The following is a 14,131-nucleotide window of genomic DNA, read 5'->3' as shown; positions in this document are numbered from 1 at the left end:
TCCTCCGCGGCGCATGCGTCACGCTCTGCACCTAGGCGACGCGAGCGAAATTCTCGTCCCCGGCGCCGCGTCTCCTCGCGATACGTCCGCCCGCGACGCCATCCTGTCTGCCTCAGCTGCGTAGCCTGCTAGTCAGCCGCCCGTTAGGCGCGCTTCCTTGTTCTTTTGTGGGGGAGTCTCAGCCCTGCCGTTAGCGCCGACCGCCTGGGGAAGTGGGTGAGGTGTTGCCGGTGAGTGGGGTGGCGGGGGAGAGAGGTCGGGCAACTCCGTCGCCGATGCGCCGGGAAAGTACGAGCCGAGGTGGGCGGACCCGCCTTCTCGGTTCCCTGAGAAATTCAGCCTTGGGTCAGGTGGCGGGATAAACGGGGGAGGGAAGGGAAGGGTTAAGCGGTGGCTTCCGCGCGCGAGAGAGAGCGAGGGTTCTATTCTCTCCGTCCGCCATTTTGAATGTGGCGGTGATTTGGCGGGGGAGGAGTGGGGGGAAGATCGGAGGCGGCGCGCCAGGGAGGCGACTGGTCGCCTGCCGGAGGCCGAGGTGCCCTTCAGCCTGGGGCTGGCGCTCGTGGCCCAACGGCTCGCCGCAAACGGCGACTTGGCAGCTAACAGCACTAGTGCAGCCAAGGGAGCGAGGGTAGGGACGACAGATCAACGGCATCCCGGGCCTGACAAAAAGAGGCACGGCGAAGCCTTCCTTTGGCTGTTTTAACCGGCGGAGATTCACTCTTCCCCCCCCCCTTTCTGAGAGCGGGCATTCTTTGATCTGCCACGCCCCCTCTGCCCAAGGTAGTTCGCGCTTGCGCGATGGGTCTGTGCGTGTCGGGCAAGGATTTGAGTGTAGTGTTGTAGCGCTGTTGATAGTTGGGGGGAGTTTCCTGTGCCGGCTCTCCCGCCTCGCCATGCTCACTAATGACGAGATGTAAAGAGATTGACTGCTCAGCTGTTTGGGAAAGATCCCCATTGTAGTCCTTGGGAATTACATCCGAGAAAACGCATGTAGTAGCATTTAAGCTTGGGTAAGAGGGTAAATTTCATTTATCACTCAGATTAAATCAGAAAGCGCTAGTAAAACTAAGGCTATATCGGTGCAACGTTACAACCATCACAGTTAGTGGCAATACCGTACTGAAAGCCATTGTGATTTAAGATTCATAGTAAGTGCAGGGGTGGCAGTTCTTCGTTTTGTCTAATGCAACATATTTCTGTGTACCAGCCAAAATACACTTTGGTTGATTGTACATGAGCCATTTGACCTAGGTCATTTCTACAGCTAATCTACTTTTGAAAACAGAAATAAGGTAAAGGATAGAGTAGGTAATGTAATCGCTGTACAAGACACTTGAAATACATAGCTGCTTACATGGACAGATTTTGAACATGTTCAAAAATGACAGTACTAAAGTCATTTATGTCAAGAAATCATGTCTTTGTGTTCATGCCTACATAGGTTCTGTTACAGTTTTGGGAAACATAGCTTCTCTCACTTAGTTTGGTTACCTATAGTGAATATTAATATATCTATAAAAGATGGTTCCAGGGCAATTAAAAAAAGTAATACCTGTTTTCCCAAATGATACATATCTTTCATGCAGTGGGATTTTTTTAGTGGAAAGATTTCCAAATGTGCCACTAGATAACCTAGGCTGCAGTTGAATGCACAGTTAGTAAATTCCATAGAACACAGTGAGACTTATGAGTAAACATGCACAAGTTCATACTGTTAGTTTTCTCTAATTTAATCGCATTACTTTGATAAATAATATTTGGCTTAACTACTGTTAAGACTATGCAGAGGTCTTCAAGTAGAAAGTCTTATTTTTTTATGTCTGAAGAACTTTCTCAGCTTTAAAAACTTTCATACACTAGCATGCAAATGTTGTTCCATGAGAGATTACCTTACATACTATTGTGCGGGATCATGTGGCAATATATCAATTATCTTGTTCTGTAAATCTGGTCAAATTTCTGTGTAGTTCAGAATCCTAGAATTAAAAATGAAAAGCAGACTAATGCCGGTAGGTGCTAAAAGAGGGAAATGCTTACTAGTGTTGTTTACTAGTATCTCCACTTTGCTCCTGTTTACCATATTGCAATATGGACTCTCTGGCTTATTGTAGCCAAATTCTAAAGTCTCTGGATGATTTAATCACTGTTCTGTCCCTAGGATAAAAGGAAATCTGCACAATTCTGTGCACTGCAGGTTATCTTAAAGCACATAGTGGAGGCTACAGGTTATAGTGGTGCTGTTCTTGACAGTATTACACTGTAGCAGCTTAGGTGGATTTTTAGGATTAGCCCGCAAGAGAACTTTTTGAGGGGCAAAACACCTGGAGTTTCATACTGGATGGTTGTGGTTGTTAAAGATAAAGCTCATCTTTCATCTTTTTCAAGCAGGAAGCATAGGAAAGATGCACCCTTCTTTTCCAGAAGAGGTATAATCACTTCCAGACTACAAGATTGATGTTCTGACAGCTTAGACAGCAAGCATGACAACAACCATATGTTTGCATAGGAGTAAATTCCATTTAAAACAGTGGGATTTACATCTAAATAAACATACAAAGGATTACACTGAAGAGATCAGTAGATGTAAAACGCAAATGAATAATAGTCTGGGGGCAAAGGTTGATGGGCACAATATAGAATTTGGTGTACTAGAGTTATACCTTTTTCTGAAAAGGTAAGCCATGCACCAGGAAGAGAAGGAATAAAGCAAACATTGTTAAGTACAGAGTGGGATTTTCATAAAAAAATTGAATTGGATAATTGGAACTTGCAACAAAATGTTGCAGTGCAGAGTGTTCCAGCCACTCTCTTCCACTCCCAAATTTTCCCTTCCCAGCAATTGGTCAGCATTCTATACACAGTTTATCTTCCCTGAGGTGGTGGTAGTGGTTTTGTACTTTTACAAACCTCAGGGTTTTTCTGAGGATACTAATACCTCCCTTGGGTAGTGCTATTCTGGCTACATAAGGACCAGCACTGAGAACACTGTTAGTTTATTTTTAATGTGATGTTAATTTTAAATGTGTAAATACCTGCAAACTGCTTTGAGGTGGCAAAATTATCTGAACTGAAATATTTTAGTACAGAAAAACATGCAATAAATTGCATATAGTGTAATCATAAAAATGTCTACTGAGAAGTGAGTCCCATTGAGTGTGGGAATGTTGAGGGTGGCAGGGGAGATATATTGTTTATTAATATCCTTCCTAACCTGCGCTAGAAAGTTTCTTCACTTAGCAAAGTCTTCACTTAGCAGAGTGCATTCCCTGTCTCACACAGCAGAAAGCTGGTTGCAAACTCATGTGAGTTTCTTAAGACAATAAGCAATTCAATCTGGCTTGTCCAGATTGAGATATGTTCTAATATTCCTGGTAAGACCCCTTTTGAATCCCTCATAAAAGAATAAAGACAGCACAGTCTTATTCGTAAGTAACAAAAAGTAGTTTTACTCATGATCAGGCAGAACACAGTGTGATCCCTGAAGGCAGGCTTTAGGCTTAAAGTTACAAACATGTACAGACAAATTTACCCCATATGGGAGATAACCTGGGGAACTGCTGTGGCAGCCAGCAGTCCAGTCCAGGTGATGCAGGAAGCAGGCAGGACGAACAGGAATGTCGAAAAGAGGAAGGTAGCAGCATGACTTGGCTTTTTATCAGGTCTGGAGAGGTCATGCCCACGTACTAGTCACATGCAAGGAAGGATGCTCCAGGCCAGGAAGCTTCAACTGGCTGGACCAAACATTCCCTTGCATGTCCACTCTAGCAAAACAAGGAATGTTGTACTTGACTGCTCCCAGTGGATTACATCCCACATTGAGTTCAGTGTAGCTCCATTAAGTAGTACGTATAGGATTGCAACCTTACTGTGGTTAAGACTGCAGTCCTGTCACTGAGACATATTTTTGAGTAGGCTCATAAGCTTTACTTGAAAATTATTTTTATTGGAATACTTCTAAATATTTTAAGACATGACAATTCAATATTATTTAGATTTTATTTAGGCCGGGGAAACAAATACATTGAAAACAGTTAACTTACTAATTGTAGATTGCTGGAAGAAAAATATGTGCTTCCTAGGAGTAGCAGCTGGAAAAAGTTAACCACTGTTTTGATTTTAGAATTGACTCTTTTTTATATGCATTTCAAATTGACTTGTGTTTTGTTCATTCATTATGTCACTAATTGTTTTGTGAAACAATGCATTTTTCAAAGTGGAAAACTTTCAACAGAAAAATATACTAGTGGAAACCTTTTCTATTTAAAAGGGAAAAATTCCAGTTCACCTCACTAAGTACTTAAGCGTATTAGCATTGTGAGTCCTAAACAGAACAGGACAACAGAGGATTGCGGGAAAGAAAGGGTTTGTAACCTAGGAGTACCAGTTCTTTTATTCTGCTCCTCTGTGTTTATTTTTAGAAATATTTAAGCTATTATACTTCTGTTGGTTTTTATAACTGATAGGCACTTTGCAGATCACTTGTTGAAAAGCTGGGTAAGAAACACTGTAAGCAAATAATATATGACTCCAACCCCTAGGATTTGGAAACAGTAAAGTGCTCTCCCAACATAAAAAAATAAAATGTAATAGTGATAACTTATTTCTTTGAGCTGGTGCGAAAGAGCATGTTATTTTCAACTGTCCAAGAGTAGTGTATCCAAGTCAGGAGTCTTCTGTTGTTTCAGAATGTTTTTCAGCACCTTTACCAAACTTTTATTCCTTTTGCTGCATTTACTTTTATAATACAGTATCAGCCAATTGGCTGAAGTGAATTTGAGTATTTACACCTAATCCCACCCCCAAGGATTCCTCCGTCTGTATAATATGCCCCATTGTGAGCAATTAAAAAATCTAGGGCTCACCTTGCTCTAATGAAAGATGCGGAAAAAAACTGTTAACTGGTGCTATTGCTGAAACTTGTGAAGACTGAAGGCACTACCACTAGGAATACAGTCCTGAGCAAAAGCTCATTGAAGGGGTACTTGGTCATGGGTTCAAATAAAGGTCCCATAAAAATCTGTAAAGGGTATATTTAGCTGCCATATTAGAACAATCTTGTTAGAATAGTTAAGTTGGGGGATATTCTGCTCATTTTTCTCTCCATGCAAACTGAACCATGGTTTGTAATAGAATACTGAGCCCTGAAATAGATTTATGGGGAACCATGGAGTTGTATCTATCTGTTAGTGGAGATCTGGAGATCTATGTGCTCTGGCTATATGGGGCTTTTAGCTCTGTCCTCTCCTTGCTGCATTTTTTGATTGATTCAGCCTTTGGAAATCAGAAAAACAGTGCAAGGAGAGACTCTAGGAAATAAGAGAAATGGAGGGCAGGATATGTATAGCCGTCTTCTTGGCCACTGCTTCTGCTGCGCAGAGGAGCTGGTGAATAATCTGTTGATATTGTGGGTCAGTTGAGGTGTGAAGAGGTTCAGAACTGATTGACACTGTGTGTCCATAATCTGTTGGATAGGTGTTTCCCAAAGAAGCACTCCACTTTCATAGTGACCTTGTACTTCAAGAACAATTTTTTTTAAAGCAAGGTTCCCACTAGTTTGTGCTTTGTAGAACATATCTGTGCTGTCTTCCTGCTTCATCTGGCTGTGTGAGGCTAGCCTATTTTATGCAGATCTGCTGTGGTTTCATTATCAGTTGGCCCCTGTAGATTAAAAGTGATTTGTCCACCAGAAAAGAGAAACACCTAAATGACCAGTACAGGTCACTCCCTGACTGCTTGGTTATGGAAATTTAGCAGAAACCACTGCAGGGTTATTGCATAATTTCTGGCCAGACTTCATGTAGAATACTGTCGTATGTTATGCTCTGATGGGTATGGAGAGAGGAAGACATTTAGGGTTAAGCTAAAGACCCATTTGGCTGTGGTTAGGAGGCTTCCAGTATTTGTTGAATCACTTGAGGCTTCCTGATGTGAAACTGACAGCTTTGTCTCTAAGGCTATCCCTGCCCCTGGACCTCTCTTGGTCTGGATACTGGGAACAAATGGAAGGATAAGTGTAATGTTAATTTACCACTTGGGAGGCATTTCCTGCTTGGGTTGCAAAAGAAATGCCTTTTTCTTATCTTTGGTCTCTCCTAGGAAGAATGTGTTCAAATGGGTCTCTAAATAGATTTTCACCTTCCAAGTGGCTATGTCAGACAGTTTCAGATCCATAGTCTCCTAATGTAGACAGAAAAGGAAACATAGTAAGTCATAGACATGAAAAATAATTGCAGAGTCTAAGAAGGCCTCTGCAGTAAATTCCTTAATGAAGGGTTTGGTTATCATGGGGTGGGGAGATACGAACGTAACTGCCAGCCCATTGATGCATTAGAGAATATTGTAACTGGGATGGCTGAGAGGGACACCTCATGGGACTTCCATGGGGCAAACTCTTCTCTGGCGTCTGCTCTAGCAGGGCTGGTAAATTATCCCTCCCTAGGGTTGCTCCATTTCTTGCTCATTGATTGGTCAAAAAGGCTTGAGTTAGAAATGGGCATGCTTTCCTCTCTTGCTATGGGGAGCACATGGGATTTTTAGTTTCAGACTTTTCTTCTTGTTCCTGCTGCTGAAGATTTTTAGAAGCTTTTACTAGAGGACTGAGGAGGAACATCCAGTTTAAATAGGTGCTCCTGCCAGTACCTGATTGCAACATTCTCTTCCTCAATGATTGACTTTCTCAGATGCTGCAGAAGCAGAGCAGAGGTTGGGGCTGGATTTGAGGTGCACAGGAGCAAAAGGCTTGCTAGCTGCAGAACTTGCCCAGTTTTGAGGGGAATAGATTGTAGAAATTGTATTGCTGCTGGAACAGCTTTGGCTTCAGTAATGGCAGTTGTGACTTTGTCTGCTTTTTCACTGTCTTACCTTTGCTGAATCTTTTGCTGTGCTGCCTGTTGGGATATATCCTTAGCTAAGACCATCTTCCCCATGAAAGCATGAGGTTCTGAGATGGCACTTGCAGTGTGCCATTTAGCCTCCCTGTGCTTAAAAGAAGGAATTTCTTGCATGTCGTCTGAGACCTTCTGTGTGTGAGAGCGAGCAGACCCAATAATGCCCCTTTCCCTCTTTTTGAAAAGTTTTTTCCTCAGATGTGTACAATGGGGAATTCGGTTCTTTGTTAGGAATTTTTCTTCCTCTCAGTGCCTGTAGTCTTTTTTTTTAGGTAGTGGGGAGGAATGGAAGAAAACCTCTTACATTGGCTTCTGTAGGACTCCAGCCTTGCATCAGAGTCCTATCTGTTCTTAGGCAGGACTTGACTAAACTGGGGAAGATGTGCCTTCCTATAGTAGTAGAGTGAGTTTCAACCTAAATTAAATGGTTCTTGCCCATCAACTGGCAACTAATATAAAATTAAATTATTTTATAATCATTACAGCTTCTTAGTGAGTTGAACTACATCATTTTTGGAGAATTTATATTACATTTGAGGTTTTCATAGTATGCATCTCCAAGTTGCATCATGAATGAGTCCCACTATAGTAGTGTCCTTTCAGAATTTCCCAAAACATAAATGCATGTAGTTTCTAATTCCTGCCCTATTTACTATTACTCCATTTTTAAATTAATTTTATTTATTAAAATATACCTTGCCTTTTCACATTGAAAAAGTATGCATGGCAGCTTTAAAGTCCTGTTAAAAATAAACCTTTGGCTTGCCTCTCTCTACTTTGCTGTCATTCTATCTTGTGTACCACCACCCTGCTCCACTTTCCCAGTTTACTGAATTTTATCCTGTGCTCATTAACCCCCATGCCATTCCTGCTTCCCATTCACTGCCTCTCTTAGTTGTCAGAACTCCTGATTCTGGGAATCTCTACAGGAATATTGCCTTGGCTCTTCTAGCTGGCATTGGAGGGAGATGTGGAAGTGGCTTGTGTGCTAACAGTGGAGAGAAGTGTGCATGTAGTAGTCCATATGCATTTTAGAAAATAGTTCAATGGCTTAACCAGCCTGCAGCACTATGAATTAAAGAATAGCATTGATTGCAATGATTGGTTATATGTACTGATTGGGCCAGTGCATGGCTGAGCTAATGTGAGAGGTGTTGGTGAGTCATTTGCACTTTTCCAAGCAGTAGAATTTGTCTTCATAGATAGTGCATCTCTTTTGAGAACCTGAGGTATTGAGAGTAGATATGTGGCAGGCTGCATGAGCAGGTCATGCTAGTTGTACTGAATGAGTTCTAGACAACGGCAGTTGTAACTTATCATAGCATTATGCTTCAATCAATGTCTGAGCATGTTTCAAGATACTGCTAATGAATACAGTCCTGCTTAGGAAGGGGTGGGGATGAATCATGATTCTCAAATGCTAAATTTGCTGTTTATGTTTTTTATGGTGTTTGATTTTAAACAGCAAAATGGACTGGGCTGGGAAACATAATGGTCCAAATGATTCATCTAGTGATGGAACAGTACGATTGCGTGGTCTGCCATTTGGCTGCAGCAAGGAGGAGATCGTTCAGTTCTTTCAAGGTAGCTCTAGTGTTAATGTCAAGTGACTTTCAGTGTTTCTATGTCTGCAAGATTGATATTTGAAATAGTTTAATTTATATTGACTATTTCAGGGGGGAGGGGGGAATCAGTTTAACATTTAGATTGCTAATTTTTGGTATTCTGTGTTAAAATACTACTAATCAAGAGATTGCATTGGCAGTGTAGGATATAAAATTTACCCATTTAGATACCTTGCTATGAATCAGAATTTGGAGTATGTAGTTATTACATCATGCAGTATAGGAGGGCCTTTGTGATGTAGCTGTTGCTGTGTAGTCTGAACAAAGAGACAGTAATAGAATGTCTAAACCCATAAAGTTTAATGAAAGATCTTTAGCGTGTGTATTTGGGTTAGGTAGGGGAGGGGGAAGCTAAGCTATGTTCTTGCATTTGTGTAGATTTGCTTTAAGTATTTTCTACAGATGGGAATGTTTCAGACTTTAACACTCTTCCCCTTGATGGGGTTATTTGTCCTTGGGTTAAAGGGTTGGAAATCGTGCCAAATGGGATAACATTGACGCTGGACTACCAGGGGAGAAGCACAGGGGAGGCCTTCGTGCAGTTTGCTTCAAAGGAGATAGCAGAAAAAGCTCTGGGGAAACACAAGGAAAGAATAGGGCACAGGTGGGGATGGAGAGTTTGGGATGGTGTTATTCGGGGGGTTGGGGGTCAGTTTTGCTTTTGGTGGGTTGGGGAGCATAAAGTAACTGGCTATTTAAAAACAACAACCTTACAATCACCCTAAGTAACTTGGGAAGTATAGTAAATTTGGTGGGAGGGGGAAATGGTAATACTATGTAGATTGCTAAAATTAGGATATTTCAATTTTTGTGGAGGGTGTTCTATGATAGCCAGAGATTTTTCAAAGAATTTATTACTGGGGCAGGGGGGGGAGTGTGATTCAGAAATTTGTTGTATTTAAAATGCAGTTAGAATTCTTAGACAGTAAAATATATAACTTAAAATGCTTGCTTTTGCATTTACATTTCCTAAAATTTAAGTGACGTACACAGCGTACACTTTTATTGAAAGTGTATCTAGATATAGAATTCAGAGCATTTGTGCAACTTGTTACTGTATTTTTTTACCAGACATCACATATGTGTATTCTTACTTTTGTACATTGAAAATCTTTTTTTACTCAGATATATTGAGATCTTCAAAAGTAGTAAGAGTGAAATCCGAGGATTCTATGACCCACCACGAAGAATGATGGGACAGCGACCTGGACCCTATGATAGACCAATGGGAGGAAGAGGGGGTTATTATGGAGCTGGGCGTGGAAGTATGTATGACAGAATGCGTCGAGGAGGTGGTGGATATGACGGTGGTATGTGTATCTAATGACCACAGGCTCTTGTCATTTTCACGTTCCTGACGTTTTGTCAAGAAATACAGAAATGACAGTAATTATAATACATACCAAGTCTGAAATCTGGATACCTATCAGTTTTTTTACCAGCCGTGTGACTAAAGATTGAAAAGGTATGGAGAGGCATCTGAAATGAGATTTTAAATGTGGATGAAACTTGGTTTGCATGTCTTTGAGCCTGACAACTTTATAAATAGAAACTTGCTTATATATTTGATGTCAAGAGGTACTGATTATATGCACAGTGATAACAGCTGAATTTTAAAAAGACCATTTCATGGTATGTCCACTTCTTAAATCTCACAGGATATGGTGGCTTTGATGAGTATGGTGGCTATAACAATTATGGCTATGGAAATGATGGCTATGATGACAGAATGAGAGATGGTAGAGGTAAGATTTAAAAGTTTTATAGTATTGTTCCTCAACCATCAGGCTGTCTCACTGGCTCCCAAGGCAAAGAAAAAAGAACCACTTTTTATTGTTAAGTAGGGTATTTTTTAGAGCTGAGGGGTTGTTTTGAATTCCTCAGGTTATTTTGAAGTTGGAGACATACTGTGCACTGCTTTAAAATTGTCAGTCCCAGCATGTGAGTACAGCGGTACCTTGGTTTTCGAACGTAATCTGTTCCGGAAGTCTGTTCAAGTTCCGAAACGTTCAAAAACTGAAAGCAGAAGCCTCAATACGGAAGCCATGTTTCCTGTTCAACTTCTGAGGCGCATTCGAAAACCGAGGCATTTATTTCTGGGTTTTCAGCATTCGAGTTCCAAAATGTTTTGACTATGGAGGCATTCAAAACCGAGGTACCACTGTGGTTGGAAACCTACTGTTTTACATGTCAGAATGGGGGGGGGGGTGTAATTATTTGGCATGGAAGGAACCAAAAAAGTCCTAGTGAAAGTTAAACCAGAGTAGGATTTTTCTAGTGTATAACCTAGTACAATTTCAAGGGGGAGTAAACACATATTGGGAATGCATGTGCACATATTTATTAAATCATACATTTATTGAATCTTTTGTGTTTTAGGAATGGGAGGCCACGGCTATGGTGGAGCGGGAGATGCCAGCTCAGGCTTTCATGGTGGTCACTTTGTTCACATGAGAGGACTGCCATTTCGAGCAACAGAAAACGATATTGCCAATGTAAGCATTGTAAACAAATTTTCCTGGTTGAAACAAAGATCTTAAGAGTTTAAGAATCTGGTCTGACTCTTTAACAATCAAAGTACCGTATTTTTCGCTCTATAACACGCACCTGACCATAACACGCGCATAGTTTTTAGAGGAGGAAAATCCGTAGGCATGCCACCCGTAGGCATTCCCTCCATAACACGCACAGACATTTCCCCTTACTTTCTAGGAGGAAAAAAGTGAGTGTTATGGTGCAAAAAATACGGTAGTTCACTGTTGCAGCAGTAACAGACGGGCTCAACTTTAAAGTAGTTCCTGAAGATATGATGAAATTACTGTAATGCTCTAATGGCTATTTTTTTCAAAATAATTTATAGCAATTGAGATGCAATCAGGGTATTTTAATTTTAAAAAACCTTGGGTTTAATATAAATTATAGCAGCTGCAGCTGTAAATGATCTGAAATCTTCAAATGGGGAGAAAAATAACAGCTAAGCCGAATGTGGTCAGGGTGTACTAATAGATCACTTGATGACTCACAGTAAATCAGCAAGTGTTTCTGACTGTTAACTGTTAAACAATATCAACTGCAGTGACTATGTAGATTAGAAAAGATGGCAAATTATTTTTTAATGATAGTTGCTCAAAACAAATGAGTAAAAACTGAAGGTTTGCATCATTAGTGTAAATGCAGGCAGGAGTGTGACATCCCGGATAAAGCACGTGAAATGGTCATTATATGCTTAAGATAACTGTTGTTTCAATATGAGAAAGTTCCTGCAAGTGGTAACTTACTATTGCTCACTTTTAGTTTTTCTCACCATTGACACCTATAAGAGTTCACATTGACATTGGAGCAGATGGAAGAGCAACAGGAGAAGCTGATGTAGAATTTGTAACACACGAAGATGCAGTGACTGCCATGTTGAAAGATAAAAATCATATGCGTAAGTTATAGCAACCATTGGAGCTGTTGAAAGCTCAGGATTGCTGCCTTTGTAGTTCATTGAATATCCAAGCTGCTTGCATATTTTAGTTTAGTTTTAATTTCCACTTAACAGCTGATTTTTCAAAAAAAGCCAAGAAAGGAAGCAATCTTTCATGTTACATGAAATGCTAACATAGACAATCCAGTATCACTTCTTTTAGGATTAGCATGCCTGAGCTTTACACGTCTTAAGAATGTTGTTTAAAAGATTTGAGTACATCAGAGTTTTTAAAGGAGTCTGTACTTGCAAGTATTGAACAAGTTGTTCACGAAGCCACATCTGCTGACCTTTCAACCCTTTCTTGAGTATCCATTTGTATGGAAAGGTGCTATGTCTATTCAGTGTGCCAGGCAGAAAGCACTTTGTAAATTACTCTCTTGCTGCATGTACATAATTATGAATCCACATTAATTACCTTTTCAGTTATGGGTGTTTATTTCTTATGTTTGTTTGTTTGTTTTAAAGAACATCGATACATTGAGCTGTTTCTTAATTCAACTGCTGGAGGTGGTTCTGGAATGGGAGGTTACGGCAGAGATGGAATGGGTATGCTTGATTTTACATTTTTAATTAAAACTTAAAAGATATCTAGCCTCTGGATATTCTAACAACACTGAACATTTTTTCTAGATCAAGTTGGTTATGGTTCTGTTGGAAGAATGGGAATGGGCAGCAGTTACAGCGGAGGATATGGTACTCCTGATGGCTTGGGTGGCTATGGTAAGTCTTAAGTAGGTAGGCAAACGGTTTCTTTTTATAATGCAAAGGTTTATTGTCTTCTAAAGTATTTGTTAACACGGGAACAAGAATGCTGTATCGTTTGCATGCACAGAAACCATATAGAGAAAGAGTTGCATGCTAATGATGAAGTTCGTGTGTATTTCATTTTAAACAAATGTGTGGTAACTATTGTTACTTTCTAGGTCGTGGCAGTGGAAATAGCGGTGGATACTATGGACAAGGCAACATGGGAGGCGGTGGATGGCGTGGAATGTATTGAAGAGTGGCATTGTGTCTGTGAAGCATATTGGAAGGAAACAGTACCTGGTCTACTAGACTTTCTTACAAAACTTAATTTCTTTTGTATTGAAAACTTTATAATGACTGAAGGAATGTGTTTTCCCATTATTTGGTAAGCAACAGATTGTGATGGGGAAATCTGTGTTCTGTAGGTTTTATTTGTTGCATACTCTGACTTTAAATAAATTTTTTATATTCAAACCACTGATGTTGATACTTTTTATACTAGCTGCTCCTAAAGGTATGTTCCATATTCCAAAACTGTTCATTTAAGATACTTGGTTCATTAAAGCAGTTATGCTGTAGGTTCTCTTATTGATGTAAAATAAAACCACCATCAAACTGGTACTAGTACATTTGTTGAGATTTGAAATGAAAGCATAGGGTAACTTCTTTTAATTAATCTGATACAATCCTCTTGTCAGTGAAGACTTCCCTTACCAGAATGTCCCAAGACTGTGCTGGGCATGAAGGCCACGAGTTCAGGAATGACCTAATGCACAACTGCTATATAAAAACCCAGTTGGTGTATGCATGTCACAAATCTCACCCTTAAAGTATGTTAGTCTTTATACTCCTCTCCTTGGCAATCACATTTTTGATGAGTGAACAAGAGAGTATTATTTTAGTAACATCCATAGAGAAGTAGGCACTATTTAATTTCCTAGAAATCTTAAAAGGCTACTCCTCTGGCTGAAGGCTCCTGTTTAAGGACTAAGAAACTTGCCCAGCAGTCAGACATAGAGACCTTGGCAAATTATGAGATTACACAAATATGTAGTCCTCTTACTGTGCATTAACATGTAAGATTTTTGGATTAATTACTGTTAAGACACTAAAGCATTCTCTGTGTATCAGGAAAGGGTACTAAATATTCAAGTTTTCTTCATTTCAACTGCTTGTCCTCCAAATTCTTCCCAATAATTTGTCAAATGTGATTATTGAAAGTTTGTTGCCTGTTTTTGATAGTAATGTTATGTATGTAATAAATGTCTTATTGTGGGAGATAGCAAAATAGACTCCATTCTAGGAAGCGTGTGTTGTGTCAATTTATCTGAGATGTATATAAACTAAGGAGCAAGATGATGTATTTCAAAGGCTACTTTTTCACAGCTTTGCTTGTA

The 14,131-nt window shown here is 40.1% G+C and overlaps 1 protein-coding gene across 8 annotated transcripts; it reads left to right on the top strand.

The window, feature by feature from the left end:
- The first annotated feature begins 26 nt into the window (after nucleotides 1-26).
- HNRNPH3 (heterogeneous nuclear ribonucleoprotein H3) lies at nucleotides 27-13,208 on the top strand. 8 transcript variants are annotated; one of them, XM_082222970.1, is made up of 10 exons: nucleotides 89-230; nucleotides 8,356-8,474; nucleotides 8,981-9,119; nucleotides 9,641-9,825; nucleotides 10,174-10,260; nucleotides 10,895-11,010; nucleotides 11,810-11,945; nucleotides 12,453-12,533; nucleotides 12,618-12,707; nucleotides 12,911-13,208. In XM_082222970.1, the coding sequence occupies exons 2-10, from the start codon at nucleotides 8,360-8,362 to the stop codon at nucleotides 12,985-12,987; spliced, it is 1,026 nt and encodes a 341-aa protein (XP_082079096.1). In that variant the 5' UTR covers nucleotides 89-230; nucleotides 8,356-8,359; the 3' UTR covers nucleotides 12,988-13,208. The 8 variants fall into 8 exon arrangements, with proteins under 8 accessions (XP_082079100.1, XP_082079098.1, XP_082079096.1 ...); XM_082222971.1 differs by having other exon boundaries at nucleotides 92-230; nucleotides 9,641-9,780; XM_082222974.1 differs by lacking the exons at nucleotides 8,356-8,474; nucleotides 8,981-9,119 and having other exon boundaries at nucleotides 27-131.
- Nucleotides 13,209-14,131: the final 923 nt, after the last annotated feature.

Source organism: Podarcis vaucheri, assembly GCF_965113315.1.
Source record: "Podarcis vaucheri genome assembly, chromosome: 5".
NCBI lineage: Eukaryota > Metazoa > Chordata > Lepidosauria > Squamata > Lacertidae > Podarcis > Podarcis vaucheri.
Note: the sequence above shows the minus strand (reverse complement) of the source record. Positions and strands in the feature narration are given on the sequence as shown.

What these genes read in the sequence shown, in the direction of transcription:
- HNRNPH3 (XM_082222970.1), top strand. Translation starts at nt 8,360, where the DNA reads ATGGACTGGGCTGGGAAACATAATGGTCCAAATGATTCATCTAGTGAT. An exon ending in GATCGTTCAGTTCTTTCAAG is followed by an intron (nt 8,475 to 8,980) that starts GTAGCTCTAGTG and finishes CTTGGGTTAAAG; the next exon opens with GGTTGGAAATCGTGCCAAAT. An exon ending in TGATGGCTTGGGTGGCTATG is followed by an intron (nt 12,708 to 12,910) that starts GTAAGTCTTAAG and finishes GTTACTTTCTAG; the next exon opens with GTCGTGGCAGTGGAAATAGC.